General features: G+C 39.0%; 1 protein-coding gene across 2 annotated transcripts in view; it reads right to left on the bottom strand.

Moving 5' to 3' along the window:
• Window positions 1-3,597: 3,597 nt before the first annotated feature.
• Window positions 3,598-25,302, bottom strand: part of LOC122758175 (astrotactin-2-like) — a 170,213-nt gene continuing 148,508 nt past the window's right edge. For both annotated transcript variants that reach the window (XM_044012144.1, XM_044012146.1), the window contains 4 exons: window positions 16,039-16,180; window positions 8,426-8,526; window positions 7,496-7,679; window positions 3,598-4,296 (listed from right to left, as the gene is read on the bottom strand). In XM_044012144.1, the coding sequence (XP_043868079.1) occupies window positions 4,059-4,296; window positions 7,496-7,679; window positions 8,426-8,526; window positions 16,039-16,180 (665 nt within the window). In that variant the 3' untranslated portion in view covers window positions 3,598-4,058. The remainder of the gene's footprint in view (window positions 4,297-7,495; window positions 7,680-8,425; window positions 8,527-16,038; window positions 16,181-25,302) is intronic.

The following is a 25,302-nucleotide window of genomic DNA, read 5'->3' as shown; positions in this document are numbered from 1 at the left end:
AAAAAGTCTTAGGTTAGTATGTCGTCCAAAATCAGTCAAAAAAGTCATAGTATAGTCAGTCATCATCTACCGCTTTATCCTCCACCAGAGGGTTGCGGGGGGTGCTGTGTGAATGTCATCTGCATCGGGCGATAGGCGGGGTACACCCTGGACAGTTCACCAGTCCATTGCAGGGCCACACACATAGAGACAAACAACAAGTATGACTTTACAGTCACATTTTGGACTACATACCATAGAATTACTTTTTTGTCACATTTTGGATGACATACTATAGTACAGTGATTTTCAAACAGGGGGGCGTGCCCCCTAGGGGGGGCCCGGAGTTATGACGCGGGCCCCCTTACGGGTGGCACAGTTTGTAAAAGTACTGCCATGTTAAACGTAAAGCAGAAGATGAATCCACACCAAATGCCACAACTACCAAAACAAAGACAAGAAAATATGATGAGGCATATCTCGCCCTCGGCTTCACCAGTACAACGGTGGGTAATGAACAGTGACCGCAGTGTGTCGTGTGTTTCAAAATATTAGCTTCTGACAGTATGAAGCCAAACAAGTTAAGACGGCACTTTCACATCCCGAACCAATTGATTTCTTCAGAAAAAAACTAGTCAACTGTCGTGCACAACAGAGTTGCTTTATTTAAGCAGCTTCTGTGCCTGCAAATGCTCAACTCGCCTCAGTTGCGTACAGAGTTGCTCAGTGTAAAAAGCCGCACACAATAGCGGAGGAATTAATTCAATTAATTAATTAACCTGCCGCTAATGATATGGTTTCAACTATGATTGATGAAGCAACAGCCAGCAAACTAAAGGCTATTCCACTGTCAGAAAAAACTATTGCGAGGCGCATTTATGACATGTCAAATGACATAGAGGAGGAGCTTAATGACAAAAGACGAGACAACCGTTTTGCGCTGCAGGTGGATGAAGCTACTGACAGTAACAAAGACTGTTTATTAATAGCATACGTCAGACTCATTGATGGCGAAGATTTGCTTTTCTGCAAACGTGTCACTACCAGAGCCACTGCAGATGAGTTGTTCAAAATAATTGACACTTACTTGACAGAAGCTGATCTGAAATGGGAGGACTACGTGGGTATATACTTTAGTATGTTGTCTAAATTGTGACAAAAATTCTTTCTATGGTATGTCGTCCAAAATGTCGACAAAAAAGTGGCTCTGTGTGTCTGTCTTTCTGTCTGTTTGTTTGTGCTTCCACACTTGCACTTGCCAGTATGACCAACAGAGGCCGCCAGAAGCTTGTTGCGTGAATGGGGTTAAGTCTGCCATCTCCGAAATCCTTGTTGTTTATTTTTTTGTGCCTCTCAAGCGTGCGCTCTCTCTGGATGTCATTGAGATCCATAGTGAGCCCTTTCAAAAATAAATAATGGGCTGAGGTGGTTATAAAAGAGGAACTCATTCTTTAAGCCTCCATTGATACATTGGCATGGAAATGTGAGTTCTGTTCCTGGCACCCCAATGACGTTAATGGCCTAATTTGTGAGAATGAACATCAAGCTACTGATTTTTAAAGTGCAGTTAATGTTGCATGACTGGAAAGAAACTGGATCTGAGCTTAAAGGAATAGTTTGTTGAGGGAGATGGAAAAAGAAAATGCTTCCCAGCAGCATGCAGAGAGGCATAGTCACCTTCAGTTAATGATATAAATTGTAATTCATAGGGGATAGCTGTCTGTTATTTCAGTGAATGATTTCCCCCCGTTTTCAGCTCAATGTAAATATTTTCAACGTGGAATTGTGTTGGGTAAAACCTGGGGGATTGCATTCTACAACCACCTAAGGAAAATATGAATATTTTAATATTTCTGTGTTCTAATCATGAAACAGCTGATTAATTCAGATCCTAATCCTATGTCAGGACACATGAGCCACATCAACTGATCAAAATCACATCGGGTTACATTTGACCACTTGTGAGGTTGTTCTCTGTGCTGCTACATGCTGGCGTCAATGGTCCGAGTGGATTATTAGCCGTAACCCAGATCACTGCTATCAGTCAAATAATAATGAATAAATACATTCTCAAAATAAAGAGCTGATAAAACCTCTCTCTGATTGCAGTATTTTTCGCCAAGCCTCATAAATTTTAGTTTAACACAAAGAGTTAACATCGCAGGGTCACAAATTTCTGGCTCATAAAAAAAAAAACCAAAACAAAAACCGTGTGAACAAAAATATGCGTTGCTCGTCGTGGATTCCGAAGCCAGGAATACAATTGGTCTCGTGGATGAGTGGGTGTTCTGACATGTGTTAACGCTTTGAGGCAACAACATCCCATTCTTTGGTTTCCTCTAATGTGACGTTAACACACCACAAGACGAGCACTCAAGATTACACAGGGAAATGTGGGAATATCGAGTACCAGCTTATCAAATGGGCTATTAACTAACATGCTGTGGCAATTAGCTCTAATAAGATGTCCACTGGCAGGGTGTTATTGTTAACGTGACGCATTTGAGTCACTTTTTTTTTGGTTTGAATGAGTTCCTCCACTGGACTGCATTAGTGATTCAAACCCAAGGGTATGTTCGGTATTTCTAAGTAGAGCAAAAAATAGTCACTGTGCACCAGGAAAATAACTACCAGGTGGGTAATAATCGATAATATTCATGGAGATCGGGGATGCAGTGAGACAACCGTCCATAAATACATGAGGAAACCATCTGCACGTGTGATAAACAATTTTGGAATGAATTATGTTTGTGGTGGAATTTAAATTGTTTTGGAACTTGTGTGTTAGAATAGGTTTAGATAAATGTTCCGCAGCTGTTCGAGTACAAACCTAAATCAATGTCACCGTCTGTGATACGATCGTCTTACTATATAAAGCTGAAAGAAGCACCTTCTGCCTTTTTGTTTTTAATATATACATTTTTGTTTTTTAATATTTCACATTCTTCAGAAAAAAGACAATCAAAGCCACATGATACAGGTGTCTGGTTTTTTTTTTGTTTGTTTTGCAATTTAAAATGTACAATATCATATTCATTATTACAATTCATTTAACATGAGATGAAAATATTGAGACAAAAAAAAGGCATTGTTAACACAATATCCATGGCTTTAAAGTTATGACACTGGCCTGGAAAACAAGTGTATTAAAAGGACCACAGGTGACCTTACAATCAGTGATTCCTCACGTTTCACTACCTCACACTGTTACCATTGGTTCAGCTGTCTAGTTTTAATAAATATTTTTATTCTAAAAATCGGAAAAACTGTGTTGGCATGACAATTATTACAATACTTATCCCCTTTCGATGTCAGCGTTAAATTGAATTTCTATGAATTAGTCTTTGCATAATTTCAACCGGCCCCGTTTCATCGATCCTGTCGCCACACAAAGCCTTGCAGTTTCAGTTGAGTCCATCAAATGTAATACAAGACTAGTCACTACAAAGATTCTTCACAGAATTGAATTTATGGATTTTTTTTTTTGTTTTTTTTTTAAATTCTATGTCATGTAAACTTGAAAACAAGTGAGTGATTTCCAAATGGCTTCAACACATTTGAGTTTCACCTTTCAAATGAAGGTAGTAAAGGCAAATAAGTTATGCTATTAATTCCCCCTTCTGTTATGTGTTCCAAATAAGCCTCAAAGCACCAAAAAGGAACTACAATAATACATTCGAAGTACTTAAGCCAAGCAGTTTCTCTTGGCTGGATGATATTTAACATGTCCCCACTGCAGTCTCTCCTTGATATGTGCAATCACTGGCATTTTGCATTTGAGACATAATGATCACTCCATACATTTCTTCTTTTATTTCTCAAATATAATAAAAGTAGGCCACACAAAAATATGTTTTTTCGGTAGCTTTACCACAATGTCCAGTGAATTTTGTGGGAGTTTTTTTTTTTGGGGGAGTGGGGTGGTGGGGGAGGGAGGGAGGGGGGTGGGCTCTCCTGGTTTTCAAAATGTACCAGTCACTCGAGAGACACCTGCTGCAGAGCGGCGTGACCGAGTACATCGATCGATGATGTCATTTTGTCAAGGAGAAAGACGTGCCGATCACGTCCGAGCTCTCGTCTCATCGGAGTTTGGTGTTGCTGTATGTGTTGCGCTGTACCGAAATGAGCTTCTCCATGCAGGAGGCGCGTCTTTCGTGCAAGGAGCCATGCCTTAAGTTGCCGGGAGGCCGGCCCTCTTCGCTCCGACAGAAGACGTACGCCATGGTGTCGGTGCGGCTCTGGATGTGGGTGCTGCGCAGGAGCGAGCGACAGTAGTGGCTGATCTTCTCCACTCTGCGAAGTATCAGGTTGGCTTTTCTGTTTGAGAGGGAGTAAACAAAAAACAAAAAAATTTATCGGCATCAATAAAAAAAAAATACAATTTGAATAATGTGATTGTCATCGCATGCCTTTTGTTTTACATTCTTGCACATAGAACATGGTGTGAATGAAAGCACAAAGCTGTGGAACACTGACAATGTTGGCACATTAGTCTTGATGTTGTCGAAATGTTTCTTGTTTTAAGTATCTTTTTACAAAACTACTGGAAATTTCTTGAGAAAAATAAGTGCAATTTCAAAAAATATTATACCTAAGTTAACCATTTAAAGGTGTCTGGAAATGAAAATTTAATATTTCACAAATTCATCCTGGCCGCTGGATTGGACCCACTGGTGGACCAGTTCTGGCCTGCGGGCCGTACATTTGACACCCCTGGATTACAGGAACAAATCATTTACACAACTTAAAAGTAGCTGTGGATTATAATATTGGTAAAATACAGACATATGCAGATATAATATTTTAACTGTTATTTTTCATATTGTTTATATTTGCTTACAGTTTTCATTTTTGCTTTAAGTCTATATTTTATCTTTGCACTACTTTTGTGTATTTATATGTATATTTATATACATATACACTTATTTATTTTTTTTCTTGAGTTATAGTTTACAGTAACTACCTCACAATTCAATGCTGTGTTTTTTCTGGTTGCCAGTTTCACTGTTGAGTTTTCTGTGCAATGACAATAAAAGGAAGTCGAAGTCTAAGATATAAAATCTGCCACATTGCACCAACGGTTTAATGATACACTTTTAGATTCCACTATTTAGGAAAATCATGAAATGGTAAAAACAGTTCATGAAACATTAGGAGAGGCACGTGTGTGGGGTTCAAGAAGGGTCGGCGATTGCGTCGGTTTTCACAACTTTTATTCCGAACAGGACACACTACCTGATAAGCTAGATCAGATTTGCCTCTTCACCCTAACCCTCACTGCTGGTTCATTTGTTGCCACAATGTGGGGAAAAGAACCAAAAAACATTTAAACGATACAAAAACAAACAAACGCAGTAGTTGGCTTTCTCTTGCACTTTGTCTGACTCCATGTCTGCATGAAAATAAAGCGTTCAGTGTTACCAGTGTTATTATGTCATTCTGATGGTCTTGAACCCACTTTGAACCCTGAGGCACTGACGCTCGTTGAACAGTGCACCAGAGATAGCTTGTCTAGAGTGAGTTAAACCAAAAGATTTGTCTCCAGGTCAAGAGTCTGGACTTGCCATTTATGATGCGAAGGAGGCCATATGTCAGCTCAATTTGGAAAAGATGAAAAAGTTGTAAAACTTACTAAACAGAGATATACCTACAGCGTAAGAACTCAAGGTTGTTCGACTCATATGGATACTGAAATGAGGAAAACACACGTGGAAAAGGGCAAAATTCCATTTGTTTTGAAAAAGCAGTGTCTGCTGAGCATCAACATCTGTCTTTGGTTAGGAAAGGAGTACAGACATCCTTTTCACTTATTTGTTGAAAAAAGGGGGGGTGGCGGGGGGGTATTTTCTCATTTCCCTTAAATTCTTACGTCTGAAACAACAGAATACCAAACACATAATGAAGGGTGGCTTGCAAACACGTGAGCGCCGGACAAATTAAACACATTGTATGTCACACAAGACAGCACCAAAACACTGAAAAGAAAGAAAATGGGGGGACTCATTATGTTATTTATGCCCAGACTTCCATGGTGCAACCACGGCATGTCAGTAAAAGTAACTTAAGCAACAGAGTTCCTCTGAAGTGATCACAACACAAAACACCGTTTCTATGAAATTAAACCTCAGAACCAAAAACAACACTAAATAAAGGGAGACGGATTTGTGGGAAAATAATGCTTAAGTACAAGATAATGGTTGTATTTACAGTGAAGGTTTAAAAAAAAAAAAAATAGAAGATCATAGCACAATACAATTATGAAAGGAGCTAGTGTTCAGTTGAAACAATGCTGGTGGAACAGCTCCTGGGATTCTCAGCTCCTGACGGAGTGCTGACTATGCTAATGTTTGACTTGGCCATTCTGTTACCTTTTAAAAAGGCACCACCAATAGAGCCTGCTTGTAAATTACCCCAACGAGGCTCAACGCTGCCAACTTCAGGCAGTAAATAATCCATGCTCGCTCATCCAAAAGCTGCCCCCACCTCTCACACGTGCCCGCACACAAACACATCCACAAACACACTATTTGACCACCTTCAATCCCCATATTAAGTTTTGGTGGCCAACCCGCGCCTCCCACCCCCCTTCACCAATCAGAGAGAAGCATAATCTTTCTACAGACGAAACTTATTCCGCAATTATTATATTATTTATGGCTTGAACGGGCTGCTTCCAGGCAGTAGGGGTGGACAAACAAAAACATTGGACCATAATTGGACAAACCAACACACGGACCAACCAAAGCAGTTGGTTCATCATCTTTGGATCAAATGCCTTGTCAGGCATAAATCTTCCAAGTTTTATACTTTTTTATGTATTGTTTATTACCCCTCTGTGCAGTTTAGTTAGTCAGTAAACATTCCATTGTGTCCATGGTGACGTAATGTCTGTTCACACAACAATCTGTCTGTGGGGGTGTCCCCATAAAGAGGGGTCATGAGTGTGGGGATGTCAGAGTGGCACGATGTGGACATGAAGGAACATTTTTTATGAGAAAGAGGAGGAAATGGGAGTTGGAAGTTGAGTTTGGTGTTCGGTGACTATCAAACTTAGTGTTTGGCTTGGCGGTCAAACGCGGTTTCAGCATCACACTGGTAATTCGAGGCGCGACAGTAACTGTGGAGTTTTCACGGTGACCTTGCTCGCTTGCTTTTCAGAAGAGGTTTCTGTAGAGAGATGGGGGAAGGGGAGGGGGGACAGGCCAATTCATCAACAACGCCAGTGCTTCGTGGGAGCGCAGACAATACCATGAGGAATGACTGAATTGTCTGATTCTGGCAGCAGCAGTCCAGACAGCCCGTGCTTTTGTTATGTAAGAAACCTCAGGATGACTGTAATTGATCCTTAACAGCACGTCATTAAACAAGATGACAAGGAGACTCGTATGCGCAGTGACAGACTGGGAAAAATGAGACGAGAAAACAACCGTAAAATCACATAAAATCCTGAACAAAGTGGAAAAGTGGAAAACATGCGAGGCGTTCTTGTGAGCCTTCATGGGACTAAACGGCTCACCTGGGACCCAGCTCATCCTCACTACGCCACACAAAGTCCCCAAACTTCTCATAGTGGGAGTTGTAGTGATGTTGTACTCTGTAAAGCAGGGGTGGCGAGACCTCCATCAGTGTGTTGTAGGCCATCTGCTGCTCCTTACCACTGGTGTAGCCATTGTACAAGTTGTACACCTTGTCTGCAATCTCTGTGAGGAAGTAGGAGACAGACAGAGGCACAATGGGGAGAGAGGGGGGGGGATTTGTTATGAGAAAGGAAAGCAAATAACAGAATGTATTGGATGAAAAATAAATGATTAACTTCCCTAACTTATGTCAAGTTTCAAATACACTAGATTCACCCCTTTCCTGAATGTGTCTTTGGAGGTAGTTTGAGGACACGTGGCAAAAATGCATGAGAGACCGCCTCCTCTGCAATATTAACACTGAATGTTTTTATTTTGACAGCAAAATCTTATTTCATGTTCTATTCTACCTGTCACTCACACTGCCAAAAAGACTAAACCAGGGGTGTCAAACATATGGCCCATGGGCCACCAGTGGGTCCAATCTGGCCCCCAGGAAGGATTTGTGAAAATTCCACATTATGATTAGAATCTAATCCTATTGTGATATGATATTTTTCAGTTACAGATACCTGCAAACGGTTACTCCGGTCACAATAATATTGTTGAAATTGCACTTTTCTCAAGACAGTTCTGGTTGTCTTTGACACATTTTAATGCCACATGTGAGCAGTTACCGGCTCAGCAGTACCTACTGTTGTCTGGTCTAAATGGGACTATAACGCCACAAAAAATTCGAATGAGACTTGCAATAACAGAAAAAAATATACCTGGATGACAGCGGATGAGTATGCACTGTACGGTTTAGACAAGAGATGGAAACAAAAATGTTGAAAGGAGGCAGAGTGGTTAAAAGGTGAGCAGCGTACCTTCAGCCCGGCTGTCATCCACCATCGGACAGGATGTCCGTACAGAGACGAAGCTTGATTCGGAGTGACTACCTCGGCTATCCACTGCATTGAGAGTAAACCTAAACATGACAGGAAAAAAAAAAGAAACAGAAACAAGAATTTGTGAAAAATCCCAATAAGAAACTAATGGTGAAAGTGAGTGAGAAATATTAGGACAAGCCGTTTCCTGCTTATCCTTGACCAAAACACTTCACAATCTCCCTCAACTTGTGCAAATGCTTTGTGATGAAATACCTAATATTTCACGACATCAACTAGTAAACTACATACTTCTTGCTTTTTTTGAATGTAGATAAAAAAAGAGCAAAAAAAAAGACACAATGAAGTCCACATATGACTTTTTGTGCATCGACAAGATAGATGCATTGCTATACAACAGTGGTCTATAAATACATTGAAATTGTGTTGTTTTGTGTAGGGTTGAGAGATAATAACCTTCAGGAAAGAGGGATCTCGCTAGAAAAGAACATTTGATCTGACCATACACTGACATCGCATACATTTTGTTTTTTTTCAGAAAGTGTGCTCTGAACAAGGATGTAGGGTTCAGGGATTTGAAATGAGTACATCCAGTTCCACACTGGCAGCGTAAAGAAAAGTAAAGGTGCATCTGCCTTGACTGCCAGACCTCTATGAGGACAAAGTTCCTCCCCCTGAAAATGTCAAGCATCACAATTTTCCGGGTTCCATGACAGCTTTCAGGGCCACTCTGGACCCCGATAAGAAACCATGGTGAACAGTTCAAGACAGTGCAATCGGAGATGGGGGCACAATGAGGGAACGTAATGCATCTCAAGTATGGTGACACACAGCTTGGAATAGAGAAAGACAGTGTATGACCTTTACATGTCCTTTTGAAAATGCCAATCGGTGTACTTCTGAATAAGAAAAAGTATGAGGAGCAGCTGATCATACTGAATCTAAAAAAGGATAAAAAAATGGTACACAGGAAGCTGTCCGTATCCTAGCAGCAGCGGGAAATACATGATGCTTAAACTCCAGGTACTTACTTGAATATACTACAATAAACGTGCAATAGTCAAATTCTGTGCAATAATTAGCAGCATTAGCCACTTTTGTAAATATTTTCTGTATGCCTCATTTCATTTTATTTTATTTTATTTATTTTATCCTATTCTAATATTTGTTTCTTTAGGTAATCTATGCCACTCTGTTTTGTTCTGTCCTTTGTAACATGTACAAGTGAATTTCCCCGTTGTGGGATCAATAAAGTACAGTCTATCAATCTATAAGTATTTTTAATCTCTGGTGTGAAAAGGGCAATAATGTTCACTTTTGAGAAAGTGGGAAAGGGCAACATTAGTTAAAGCATCGGTCGACTCTTCAACCAGCACAGAGTAACCAGGGCTGTTTCAAGAGACTTGAAAATAGCAGGTAAAAAGGACCCAAGGGGGCCCTACATCAAACTGAAGCATAGTAAGGTAGTGGCATTGAGCATTTTTAAGGTGCTTCTAACCATAGTGCCATTGCAGTTTTCAGTACATAGCTACCCATAAAATTTAAGAGGGTTCTCACAAAACTGTCACTGCTGTGGACTCATGTACACTCACAGGCCACTTCTCAAGGTATTATGTGTACCTTTTAAAAGTGTCCATTGTGGTCGTCTGCTGCTCTGCTGTAGCCCATCTGCTTCAAGGTGGGACATGTGGTGCACTTAGACATAGCCTTCTGCATACCTTCGTTGTAATGAGTGGTGTTTTGAATTACTGTTGCAAATTACTGTTATAGTTCTTTCGTTCTGAACCAATCTGGCCATTCTCCTCTGACCTCTGGCATCAACAAGGCATTTTTCGCCCAAAGAACTGCCGCTCATTGGATGTTTTCTCTTTTTCAGACCATTCTCTGTAAACCCCAGAGATGGTTGTGTGTAAAAGTTCCAGTAGATCAGCAGTTTCTGAAACACTCAGACCAGGCCATCTGGCATGGACAACTACACCATGTTCAAAGTCATTTTAATCACATTTCTTCCCCGTTCTGTGTGAAAGTGTGTGTGAATGGCAAAGCAAGACTAGCAAGACTAGAAAAGCATTATACAAATACAGACCTTTGACCATTCAGTTGCTGCCAAGTGATTGGTTGATTAGATATTTGTATTAATAGTTGAATGGGTGTGTCTAAAGAAGTGGTTTGTGACTGTAAGCACCTGCTCTTGGGCACCCCCTCTTATCTCGGGGGCCCCAGGTGATCGCCTACATTAATTCTACTATTGCAATGCCCCAAAAATGATATTTGCTCACTGCTCTGTGAGATTTCCAGGCAGCTAGTGCAAACAACAAGGCATTACTGTACCTCTTCAAGAAACAGGTGAAACACATATTCATCTGCAAAATTACGAAACCGTAAGGATTAAAAGAACGCTATATTACTACGTGTTATCGGTTGATAAGTCTCACCATTTTGAACGTTTGACTAACACTGAACTAAAATACATTGGGAGAGGTATTTTATGACTTGCACAATGCGAGACGCAGCTGACAACTTTGCATTGTCAAACCCTTTTCACAGTCTTCATAGAAATAGCGTTTTTACAGCAGAATGTGAATTGAGAAACATAAGCAATTTAAGTATTGAGAAACACTTTGTAGCTCGTCATGACAAACTATAAGCTTTGATGAGTATTTCCACAGAGTTACCACGGTAAAAACAACAGAATGACAAAAGGAAACCACAAAACACAGTGAGAGAAAAAAATGAACTCAGATGGCATTCCAGTGCTAAATGCTTATAGGAATATATGACAATAAAGACATTAGGGTGGCGTTCTTTTCATAAAAGTTGCTATTTCTTATTAAAGTCACACGCATTTTTTGGCTTTTAGAGTAATATATTTTGAGAGCTGCTACACTGCTGTCAAAAGCATGTTTTGTGTGTAACATGACCTGTTTGCACATTGCTCACATAGTTTGTCTGGTCTTGTTATTCAGCAGGGTGGATGTGGTATTCCCCAAGAACCTCACAAAAGACGCATGGGCCTCGCTGGCTCCTCTGCCTAGCAAAACAATGCCAACATGTAACAGTCACTGTTTAAATGATGTGGCAACATAACGTGCAAATGGAGGAGGGAGGGGGCGGGAGGCGGGAGTTTTATCGAGACAATTTGTAAAGGGTTTGTTTTTAGGGCCCAGGATGTGAGCTTGCCAGCCTTTAACTGCTGTGTTTGGTTGTTTTAATGCTTGGCATCAGTGACAGGCACTTTTTTTTCCCTTTCTCAGCCCCTACAACAATTACAAGATTGTTAGATACAGTAATAAAGCTGTTTGTGCAAAAGACGTTAAGACTCTCAGAGAATGAGTGATGGAGATCTGATTTTTGTTTGTGTAAACATGGATAATGTGTGAGGGGAATCTGGTATTTTTCAGACAATGTATAAGTAATGTCATTGACACGCACACTCTAATACCCTTGTCAACAATAAAAGTGTAGAGAGGATACCCAAGGAAGATGCTAGAAAGTGGCGAGACTGCCCTGCGGTCTTTTTATTCCCTGCGTCATCTGAGCATGAATTGTTATGGCACAAATGTACCGGAAACAAAACGACAATGGCTCAGAGACAAAGTTAGAGTGGTTTCTATTTTGTATCTTTTACTTTGGTCTTTCTTTCTCTCAGTCTATCAGTTGATCTGATTGCGGAAATAAAAAAAAATACATGAAGCACTGTTCCAAGTTGGAGAAAGTAAGGTTTGCTGCAAACATTAATGGCTAAATGGCTATGATGGAAATGATGATGCACTGTTGTTAAAAAAAAGAGGAAGACATTTTAACCAGGACTTTTTGATAAATGGAAATTGAATATAATTCTCTACCATAGCTCGAAGTGTGCAGTATATGCAGTATTAGTTATTTTTTCCTCTACTTTTCTATCTACACGCAGTACGTTTACATGCACAGTTTAATTGAGCTAAAACCGTAGTCTGACTAAGACAGGCAATCGGAACACTTGCAGAGTCCGAGTATACATGCGAAGAAGAAAATTGATTTATTGGCCGTGTATGTCTGACTCCGCCTCCACAGGTGGCGCTGTATGTCTCTATAAGCTAGTGCATATTCCTGTTGACCTTTTTGGTGCATGCGCAGAACACCAAGTCTGACTCTGGTCCGACTAAGCGTATACATGCGGGAGTAATCGGACTATGAATCGCATTATGTATGTTAGTCCGACTAAGACTAGCTCGATTTTAGTCAGACTAATGTGTTTACATGATATCAAGAAAACCAAACTATTGTCTTTGTTCAACTAAAGTCAGACTTTTCATATGCATGTAACGCACTCTTTGATTACATAATAGTTTAGCTCTGTTTATCTCTGGTCAGTTCCAGGACTCTCGCTTCTGTTTTCGGGCTCTATAGCTGCACAAGGATCCTTTGGAAGCTGCTGGCTTTTGTCCATTTTGTCCATCAGCAAACAATGAAGTGGACAAATAGCCGATTTGTGTTTGGGTAAATTAACAAAGTTGCCATTTAAGTAACCACTGTACTTTAATTGAATGAGGCAGTGAATGGTCGGACAAGAAATGAGATCCCTGAGAGAGAAAGACAGAGGGCAAGAGAGGAGGAACAAGAGACAGTGAGGATCAATTAGGGCAGTATCTCTGGTTTTGCTGGGAGATGACACATGCCTTTTCCATGACACCAGCATTTGGACAATCGAGCCAGCCCACAAATCATTCAAAAACACAAAGAAATATTTCTCATTGCCTTAAAAACTTGTGGCAGCTTACAGTATTTAATGAGTTAAAAGTATCACTTGTGCAATTGACTATATGAAATTGCCTTGTCATTAATTGAAAATCAGGAAAAAAAAATGCATAGCTCTGAATGAGCTCACTAGCAGATCAGCAAGAATCCATAATCCACAGTAATAAAGCAATACTCGATTAAAAAACTCAATCAGTTTCATGAACACCTGATATTTCGTAAAAGGTTTCCAGACAGGCCACTGCTTTGATAAGACTCCTTACATAACTTTCAAATGGTACAATTGCACGTGTGAAATATGTTTGAAGCTCGCCAAGATTAAACGACTCAAGAAGGTCGTTCTTGTCTTAAAACACCTTGTAAACACAGACGGCATAAAAAAACAAAACAAACACCACGTGAAGCAACACACACCGAGTAGCAAAAGAGTAATGGAACTCATTTTACTTCAACGAGTCGACAACAAATGATAAGCCACAATATTTTGGTTCAGTTTCTGTTCTGCGCCGCTGTTTCTGCACAGCTGCACTGAACCATTGGCAATGCACATGGGAATGAAATTTGGTAATCCAATGAGATATCAACATGTAGGGAAAAACTAAAAATTAGCTCACCACAACTGCAATTGCTGACCATTTAAGAAAATAAATAAAAACAGATATCGAAATGGGCAGTGTTCATTTTCAGAGAGCAAACAACATTTCAGAAGGTTTCAGTGGGAATATCAGAGCCACAGAAGCCTTGGTAATGATCAAGTGTAAAGCCAATACCAGTAGAGGTCTTATCAGGTCCTTGATTAAGACAAGCGGAGTTGGCTGCAAACAGATGTGCCCTCAGACGTAATTCCGACGTAAGTTCTGCTCTTATCAGAGAAAAACAACACTGTGGAGAATGCCTAAACAAAGATAACACTGCTACAAAGTTGGAAATGAGGCTCTTGTTGCAGGTTTTTGTTGGTGGGAGCCTGACTTCTACAGATTAGCCTAATAATTACTCTCCCACTATTCTTCATCAACTGTCAAAGCCCTTTGGGAAACACAAAATTGTGAATATTTAACTAAATAGAATGTGAACGTTTTGTTGGCATTTAAATTACCATCCAATTTGTTTTTACAACTGTGCAATTGGAGAGTTTTGCATGAAGATACATACATGCCCTCAAATAGCAATCAAAAGACTCTAAATTGAGTGGTTGATAAATTAAATAAAGTTTCCTTTTGTCCACTTGTAATATGCCGATGTTCAACATCACATGTATGTATTAATATGTTTTATTATTATTTCTATATATACATATATATTAATTCATACACACACTTGCCTAGCCTGTAAATTAAGGCGAGTATAACACTACATTAAGTTTTCCCATTGCTTTAAATCCCAACTGTTTCTTTTTTTGGGGACAACATGGATGTTCTCAAAACAATCCAAGGCCAAATAAGCAAGATCATTTCAAAGATTAACAAAACCTGAGAACACAATGAAGAGCTGACAGCACATGTCCATTGTGTCCAACGGCAGCCAAAACAACATCTGGGTATTGTCTGGTTTACCCATTTATTTCACAATACCTCATTTCTAAGATAAATGCACCTTTAGAATAAAATGCACATTTAAATCTCATCTTATCTTACACATAATTCCAGTAAACACTGCTGTAAACAGCTGGTTCTTTAAATGGGAATGGACTTGAAATTAAAGGTAGAGTGGGAGATCATTTTCTGGTGCAATTTTTTACCATATTGCTTAGAATCCTCTTCACAACCCGATTGTAAACACTTCATAAATGCATTGTCACAAAAATGAAACACCATCCAATCATATTGAACTGCCTGTACAAAATAATTGGATAGTGATGCATCAATCAACCTGCCATCTGCCGCCCACCCCCCCTACAAATTATACAACAAAACGTTGTTTTTTTTAAATATACAGCAAGTGCATGTGGTTGAAATGAATGTGTTTCACAGGAGCATTGTCAAAAACTGAAATAGGCGGGGATTAAGAGGCCTGTGCATAGAAACATGCTTCCTCCAGGACACGATACATCGCTAGTTTTATAAAAGGGCTGAAGCTGCACTGCAAACAAGCAACTGTTTGTATCCAAGTTGGTAATTTTCAACTTCAGTTGAGTAATTGAGTTGTATTCTTAGTTTACTTTCAGGGAGCCTATTGGAAAATCAGGCCATGGACTTCTGGCATATTTACAGGAATGTCAATAGGCATTGCCCATCTCAAATAAACAATACATGAAAAGAAATGTCACTAGCAATTAGTTTCATTGTGAAACGGTTTACAAGCGGAATTTAGTTTTCGCTGCAGTTTTACGGCGTGTAAATCTGCATTCCTGTGTGTTATTAATATTAATCGTAACAATGATCCACGTGGAATTAAGAATGGCTGACAACACCAAAGAGAACATAAAAGCATGGAGACAATTAGCACTTCCAACATGTTGAGGCTAATATGTTTGTGTCCTCTGATAAACTCAAGCCAGATGTCACTAAGTACTGTAGGTGATTGTGCAGCTGACACTCATTTTAATATTATGGGCATGGCTGCACTTTTTTGGTGTCAAATGAGATATATTAAAGTTAGGGTCTAGATCAGGGAACAGCATGCCTCCATACCAGGAGGTCCCACATAGTTCTCAGGGTCAAACCTCTTCTACTATACAGTACACAAAAGTATATGTTTACAATAATTCTAATATCCTTGAGGATACTGGAAATAACTGCAGACTGTCCATACTTTACACAATGCGTTCCTGATGTGTAGTCATATGGTGTAGAAATAAACAGACACAACAAATCAAAGGTTGTTTTTTTACTCTGCAAGGGCATCAAAAGACTTACTTGTACAGACTGTCGGGTTCCAGGCACTTGAAGACCACGGAATAAAGCACAGAGTGAGGACGGTCTCCACTTCTCCTGCCGGCAACAACACAGGACGAGCCCAGACCAGAGAACAGATCGTCCATCAAACTCAGAACCTCACCTGGCAGAGACATAAGTGAGAAATGATGTAAGGTAGAAGAAACAAAGACAAACTCACAAAAAAACGTCACTTGAAAAAATTCTATTTGTCCTGATTTCCCATCTGTAACACTGTTTTGCCAAAAAGGCAAAAAGCAAAAAAAAAAAAAAAATTAAAGTTATCTTTTTACAATGTCTTCCATCTGTTGTTCTTAGTAAACCAAAACATTGCCACATGTTCCTGACCCACCACATGTTTCAACACAGGAAGACAATGGTTCGCAGCATAAGTTTAATCATGAATGAATTTCTGCATTTTTGGAAAGCTGTTCTTTCCTAATCAATGACTGTAACTCTGGTGTGAGTTTCACTTACCCCCGGTCAGGTGGGAGCAATTTTGCTCGAACCAAGCCCAAGGCTAAATTAAATATGGCATTTTACTGGCAGCGACTTATACACACTACATTACAGGAGTGTAAGAAAACAGAATTTATTTCCTTTTCGGGCACATGGTTCAGTTACAGTGATATCTCACCCAACACCCCTGTGTCTCACAAAACACTACTTCACAAGTTGTGAAATATCTTTCATGTCAGCTTACGGGAAAGGCGAGAGATGCACACTTGTTCATTTAGACACACAAATACATTTCGCCAGTTTCCAGTGCTCATGGGGGTGATGGAAAAAAAGAGGGAGCTGTCAAAATAGTTTAAAAGCTCTCAAATGGTTGGATTTCCAACTATTCCTACACGAGCTAAAGGGCAGCTTAGTCTTAGCTTATGATACATGGGCCAACACATAAACAGAGGGAGTAAGTCTGGCTGGTAGGACACACAGGGATGGTAAGAAAAGGTTGCAGAGGAGGAAAAAGAACTGCACAAATGAAGGATTTGACCTTTTCACAGAAAGACCTCTGTGTATTCGAGGTTTCCCCCAAACACATTCCTGCACTGTTGCTCTTTCTAATGTTTTACTTTTTTAAACATGAATCTCATGTTCGCAGTCATTCAATTTGTTGTGAAAACTTGCTTAGGCCTGCAAAAAAAAAAAAGTTTAACGTCCATTAATCAACAAGGAAAAGCCAAAGGTTCCATAATGTCTTCTATATTGTTTTATCTCTGCTAAACTTAAACTTAAGCAACAGATCAGTCACATTGTCTTTTAGATTTTGGTACAGTGGAATTGAAACGCTTCATTTTTGTCGCACTTTTTTCCAACGTTATTATTTATGGAACAGATGTGCACTCTGTTTGGTTGCCATTTAAACATTTACTTTAAATTCGTTCTGACATTACTTCTTATCGTTTCAAGAAGGGGCGGCCTTTTATCGATCCCATCTGCTTCGTGTTCACAATGAACACATGATAAGGAAGAGGTTCAGCTGGATCGTTCGTGATTACACGGAAGATATGGATTTCCTGGAACAACGTTCTTTCCACTACTAATTTTAAAAAAAAAGTAAAAACGAATTGAATTAAATGTTATTGATCACGGAAGTTCAAATCTGTGAACATCTTTCTAACTTTTACTTTGGTTATATATTATAACTTTGGTTATAATATAAAACATAAAATAAAACTCTGTCCATCGTGCAGCTTACGCCCCTTTTTGCTTATGCAGCACTCAAGGTAATTCATGGGAATTATATTTATTTATTTATTTACCAATTTGTCTTTTTTTCCATGTCTGGGGCTCCACACGAAACAACACAAGAATAAAACTTGTATCATTGTATTTAGGGGGAAAAGAAAACAAAAAAACCCACACAACATAATTTTTATTAGACATGCTTGAAACTCAAAGCACTCGGTAAAGATTAAGGAAAAGATTGTGGTATTGGTTAAATAAGATGAAGGTTAGGGTGGTGACTTAATGCACAATGTTTACTTTATGTGTAATATTTAACCATAACCAGATTTTTTTTAACCTAACCTAACCTCAACCAAAGCGTTTTCGTAGCCCAAACCTAACCACACACACACACACACACACACACACACACACACACACAGGGCTCATGATGTGAAACCTGTTTTCCGCTGTCAGTGCTCTGCACTTAGCATAGCAATTTAGCTTGACGGCGTTGCACGTCAGCAGTATTAGGAATCTAAATATAAATACTATATACAGTATTTTCTAAGATGATATTAGACCGACACACAATGTTTACATTACATAACCACATTTTTTTTAACCTCAACCAAAGCATTTTCGTAGCCCAAACCTAACCACACACACACACACACACAGGGCTCATGATGTGAAACCTGTTTTCGACGGTCAGTGCTCTGCACTTAGCATAGCAATTTAGCTTGACGGCGTTGCACGTCATCCGTGTCAGAAATCTAAATACTATATACAGTATTTTCTAAGATGATATTAGACCCAGGATTACAAATTAGACGTTACTGTCCAGAAGACACACACATTCAGGTGTTTCCTGGACGACGCTCATTTTCACATAGCATTTTTCCCTGCCTGAAAACCGTTGGCAGTACGTTCTCCATTCTCTTATTTGCCTAGCAATTAGCAGGCTAATCATGTTGACACACCAAAAGTTGGTGGAACACTAAATCACGCCGAGCAGACCAATTCATCTTTCACAGTAATGATCTACTTAGGACTGACCGTTGACCCAAATCACCCTGTATTTCAAGGCTTTTCCTTCACCTTTCAGTGCGAGAGTCTACGAGAAGAATGCCCACTGACTTTTTTGCTGCTTAACAGCAGCTGAAAGTAGAAAGACACACTTCTAAATACAGTATGGACCAAAAAAAACAACAATATGAGATAATAAAAAGGACGGCAGCTGCTGTGATGTTTTGGATGACAGCAGGGAGAGGAATCGTGATGTTCTGATGATAAGAAAACATCGCTGAGCTGATGTGTGACGACACATTTATAGCAACTTTTGTACATTTTGTAAAAAAAGAATTTTTTTTATCATCTTTACTAACAGTGAGCACAGAATGAATTTGTTCATATGTAATCTTTTATTTTGGCTTTATTTTATTTTTATATAGTATTTGTTTATGTGTACTTTTCCATTTTTTTACACATAATTTTTTTTCCCTATTTTCATTTCAAATGTGTTTATATGTGTATATGTATAAGCTTGATCTTATTTTCATTTTGTATATATAGAGTAAATATTGTTTTTGATTTGGTATATTGAAAATCAATCCTATCAGGTTTGCCCGTTCATTAATCTAAGACTGCTAGTATGAATACTAATGTGCAGCCAGTTTAAAATAATAAAATGAGTATAATATGTACCAAATGCTGTCATTATGTTAATGCAACCAAAATGTAATGTAATAATACAAGGGTTGCCTAAAGGTTGTGACAGAAGTAATGTCAGGAGAACATTAGTGCAACCAAAATAGAACGTTCTATAAAGGTTGAATGACGGTTGTGACAAAGGCTAAAGTTAGGAGAACTATAGGAAAACAATCCATGACATTCCCACAACTAAAAGGTAACATTCCCAGACTGTTGTGGGAACCAGAAATTGTTAGCAGGGCTTTGCAAAGCGATCATGAAAACCACAATTCTTAGTTAGTGTGTATAAAATGAAATTCTATATTACTTTATAATCACATGAGATAATATCAAATGTTGAGTTATTTCCCTGTCAAATTATTCCTTGCAGACCAATTAATCTTTGTTGAAGAGAGATAATTAATGATCTGTTAAAGACATGGCCACTGACCTAATTCCCCCTGCCTTTGTTGTACCTTTCAAGGCTATTCCTTCACCTTTCATTGCAGTAACTATGTGCGGAAAATTGCCAAATGCCAAATTTATACTACTTTACAGAGGAGAAAGAGTCCAAACACAGTTGAGACTAAATTAGAGCCAAAGCAGGAATAAATAGAATGAGTAAAATGGATGGGTGCTTCATCATAGACCTGTTGTGTGACTAATGATGATGACAATTATCACATTATCTATTATCTGATCTAATTTTGACTCATTCTTATATTGTTGACCAGCATTGATCAATTTCATAGAGCCTTGCTTTGAATAAGCTTAATTTATTTGAGTGTTGGCAAGAAACAAGTCATTTTTCCTCCACTGCTGAGGCACTTTTTTTCTCCCTCTTTTAAAATGTGTTACAGCATAATTGTTATTTACGGAAGTGCAGTGCATTCATTTGAAAAGTAGTAGTTGAGTAATTCATTTTTTGGTTTGTTTTTTTTAATATTTCTTTTTTTCTGTTTTTCTGACAAATTATTTTTCCCTGTTTTTCCATCTAATGTTGAGTAATTTTTTTCTGTTTTTCTGAGTAATTGTTTTTCCTGAATTATCGAGAACTCTCGCGTGGCTACGTTGAGTCACCACGTAGCCAGCCTGAATGCATTTCAAATGCATCATCTTGCATCCGTGGAGCGTGTGTAAAGTCGACGAAATAACGGTAATACCATCAGTGTGATCTCCCAGTGTCTTAAACCCAGATCAAAGTAAAACTTGATGAAACTAAACAAGATAAAGGAATTAATGTGTTTATTGTTTCAAATGCGCTCTAAACTCAGAAAAAGAAATATTCAGTACATCAGAAAAAAAAATTACTCCGAAAAACAACCATGAAAATAAATTACTAAGAAAAACAGACCAAAAAATAAATTACTCAGAAAAGCAGAAATAATTATTCCAAAAAACAAACCAAAATTATTTAGTGAATGCAATGCGCTTCCGTAACGAAAAAAAAACGGAAACGCACTCACACAGAGAGAAAGGCAAAACAATGTGACAAAGGGAGGACGAGGTTATACAGAAAGCTGTTTACTGTGTTCACATAATGTACCGATGACAGGTTACTTCCTTAATGTCTTTCACGGGACCTATTCACCCAAACTTCACAGGACTTGCTCTTGAGCGTCGCATAGTTTTTGTAGGCAATAAGTGAACACAACAAGGACTACGCAGTGGAAAGAATGGAAGGAAACCGTGACCAAGGTATTGGATAATCATATACATTTGTCTTTAATTTAGACAGCACACCAGCTCCAAACTTAAACCAAGATGTTTTCTGCAGTGATTTATGTCATCCATTCATTGTTTTCACTTTTGGTTTAAAATGACTTTGAACTTATGACCCTGCATGTGACAAAGGGAAGAGGCTGTACTTCTAATATCCAGACTTAATTGGCTTGTTTCTAAAAAAAAAAAACACTCATCGTGCTCATAAATCTAAAAAAGAAATCAGTTAATCATAAGCTTTTTCCATGACTTATGATTCACTTAAGAGGGCCACAAAACATGCAATTATCAGATTTGTTTGATGACAGTGTTTATAATGTAGCTAATTTGCAACTTTGTTCCTTCATAGTTTGGGTCCAAAACCAACACTTGTCACGACAATTTTCCATGTACACTGGAGATGGAAGTATGTTATTCTTTAAGGCATTAGCATAGAGGCACGGCCATGAATTTAGCTCATGGTGACATGAGGCCATGTGTCATAATAGGACATTTTCTTGTATAGTGTGAACAGACCACTGCTGTAACTGACAGCACAGGGAAGTGCCTCAGTTAGTTTGATCCATCTGGAAGACTAAACAAAAGACAAATGTCTTTGGTCTGGTCTTTAGCGGCTCTAAAGTGGCTCACTGTATAATTATCAATTTAAAGACTCAGCAGGAGAACGCAGTGTGTGTTTTTAGTTGTGCTAAGAGTCACACACCCGGACAAACTTTACCCACACATTCCATGCGTCAAACAGCTTTTTAAAAAGAAACATATGAAAGCTATAGGCCGTTATGCAATTATTTAAACGTTAACGGTGCACAGGTTTAGAAATGGTAAATAATTTTCCATCGTATGCACACTGTAAAGGGGCTTGCAGTTTTATAGAGAATCTTATAAAATGTTATTTAGAAAAAAAACATAGATGTGTGATGCACATGTTTATATAACTTCATATCAATGGTTTGCTCATTTCTCTACCGATTTAAATGGCAAATTTGACGATTCAGTGGTTAAATGTATTAAAAAACCCTACTCGCTACATGCAAATGAATACTATAAATCAAAGTAAACGGAAATCTACTAGAATTCAGTTTTACTTTATCTCTTCAGTGGTCAAACCGGAAAGGTGTTTTAAATCCAGATACATTCTCAAAAAAAAAACCCAAAACCTTTAATCCCTTAAAACATTGAGTTACACTTAACACATGGCAGTGGTCTCGCTCCGTATCTCCGCTTATCAAGCTACGGCTCGACTCAAAGACGAGAGAGGAAATACCAGTGACACTTGCTGCAGAGCAGTAATTTATGAATCAGCAGCAATATGCTAAAACACAGTGGACCACGTCTGAGGCAGACTTGAATTCAGTCAGTTCGTCTGCCCCGAAAAAAGGAAACAAAAAGACAACATCTCTGCACAAACAAGTCGACTGAAAGGATGAATGAGCAGAATGAAAAACAAAACGCATTGCTCAACTGCGACACTGGAACTGTTTTCACCAGCCACTGGCACAAATGTTGACTTAGATGTATTCTACTGAGGATTTGCAATCATGTTTGTCTTTCACAATCTTGTACCAATTTACTATTAGGTAATGATGAACAAAATCAACCCCATTAATTGCAGAATAAAACATTAAAACCCACCCAGAAGCAGCATGCATGGTTCTTCCTTTCTGAGGGGTTCTTCAAGGGTAGGCCTGTGGTCTGTCAACATTTCTGTCAATACCGAAGCCAAAACAGCACACAGCTGGCAAAAATTAAGGACCCTGAAATTCTATTACGGTAAAAGCCATTTTGCGTGTTCTCCAGCTTACATGGCGATGGTGGATGCCAGGTGACCTTTTATAGTAAGCTGAGGGGGGAACAAATGATAGTAAATCATGGGAACATGACAGGACACAAACACACACAGGCCTCCTAACTATGATGTAGTTGCAAACAAGTCAAGTTAGGTTTATTTGTACAGACCAATATCATATACAGTTTCTCAAAGGGCTCTGCCGGCCTACAACAAAAACACTCCCTGACCCAGAATGACCCAAATTCTGAGAAGACGAGGAAAAGCCCTCTGAAAAAAAACCTTGACGCAGAACAAAAACATCCAAAAACTCAGAGGTCCTTCCTCCAAAAACAAAACAGTGTGGTTGTATAAAGAAAGACGGCATACTTTACTGATATACAGGGCAATGGGCACATAATATGCGTTACTTATATGCCCAATTACATAGAGAGACGGGTGTGTACGTGGTGTCACAGTGGCATTTTGTCTAATGTTGGAAGCCAGACTTGCTATACTGTGATCCCTAACATATCATTTCAATTACACTACTAAGCTCAGGCATGGTGTAATTGCCTCTGCCATTAGCTGAGTGCATGTGTGTGTGTGTGTGTTGGGGGGTGGGCGTATGAGAGTGAGAGAGAGAGAGAGAGAGAGAGAGAGAGGGGAGAGAGAGAGAGAGAGAGAGGAGAGAGAGAGAGAGAGAGAGAGAGAGAGAGAGAGGGAGGGAGAGAGAGAGAGAGAGAGAGTGTACGTGTAAATCCTCAAGGTCAGCAGGTTCACACATTAAGGCTTTTCCTCCCAAAGAGTAAATTTAAGAGAAAGTGGCAGAGAATCAACATCACTGCAGTAAATCACCATTTATTCACGTTCATAGCCATGAATGTTTTCCCTGAAATTAATTAAAACACATACGTTCTTTCCCGAGCGATTAGCTTTAGTTTCTATCTGGAAAAATTGCCAGTAAATAATTTCATCACTGGAAATGTTTCCATATATGCCCCTCTTTTCTCGTGTTTCACTGTGTCACTCTTCCTCTTCCGACTTACTATCAGGCCAGGCAATAGCACAGTGAAATCCTTTTAAACAAACAAAACACAAGCTTTGTATTAACAAACAAATCACAAGCTTTATATTTCCTGTGGGCTGCCAAACCTGTGAGGGGCCTCTTGTGTTAAACTGTCAGCACTCAACCCACCACTCCCCACACTGAGCAAAGCTTCACCTTCCTCCCTTCCTCTCTCTATTTCAGTCTCCCATACACATAGTGGACATTACACAGATATGTACACACTGTCACAAGGAACCTAGTTTCACACACGGTGCAAGCCCAGGACAGGAAACTAAATAGGTTCCTATTGCAACCTAAAGAATTTTGAGGTAAAAGAATACACTGGGGGGGGGAACTGATTTTTCCAGGCAGACTGAGTTGCACATAATTGTCCAAGTTTTGCTTTTCACCAAAAAAGGAACACCCTTTTGGAAAATCTCCCATAGGCATTTTGCTGGCAGAAAGCTACTTTATTTACACTATATTTAGGCATTTAACCTAAATTGACAAAAGATGCACCTCAAAGAACTGAACAGACCACAGACAACCAATCTACTTTTTAGTGGCGCGGCGAGTGCCATTGTCTATCTTGAAGATTCGATTTCACCAAATGTTTCGGTGATTGCGATCATTCAATGAGGCCTCGCGCTGACTAACTCACGCATCCGCACCTACATTTTGAGGCAGTGTTATCTTTCCAGACACAAAATGACAATTATACCATTTTATTTGATAGGCCAATTAAAATAATGATACAGGTATCTGACATTACTCCAGAGCCTTAGCAGTTATCTGAAATTAATCGGCTTCCTCCGAGCTAATAATAATTGAGTTTTCGCCATGGCCGTATTATAAGCAGAGACGATGTTAGAAGCTGAAGCATGGTAGAGTGTCTGAGTGGAAACGGAGTAAAGCAAAGAGTTATAATGCCAACAATGATTTATTGCAAGCCCCTTGAACAAAGTTTAATTCCACTGTTAACCCGTCTGTCACACACTATACAATATTAGTTTTGCAGTGGAAGGTGAAACGAGGCCATAATTGAACCAACATAAACCTCGAATTGGCAAATATGGAGCTCCGTGTTGTATTACGAAAACAAAAACATCTTCCCTCGGCAAATATAGACTTATTTTCCACTATTAAAGATATTCAATTGAACAATGAATAGCTGAGGATGCTGTTTATCTACAATATATGTTTGTTAAATATCATTATGTCTCAATTTTGTCAACAAAGTCCTTTTCAAACTAACTTCACTAACTAACTAAACACTTCTCACAACATCTTGTAACAAATGTCCTAACGTTTCAATACCAGAACCACCAAGCTTACAATTGAAATG

Source organism: Solea senegalensis, linkage group LG21, assembly GCF_019176455.1.
Source record: "Solea senegalensis isolate Sse05_10M linkage group LG21, IFAPA_SoseM_1, whole genome shotgun sequence".
Classification (NCBI taxonomy): domain Eukaryota; kingdom Metazoa; phylum Chordata; class Actinopteri; order Pleuronectiformes; family Soleidae; genus Solea; species Solea senegalensis.
The sequence above is the reverse complement of the archived record's forward strand: the minus strand, read 5'-3'. Positions and strand labels throughout refer to the sequence as shown.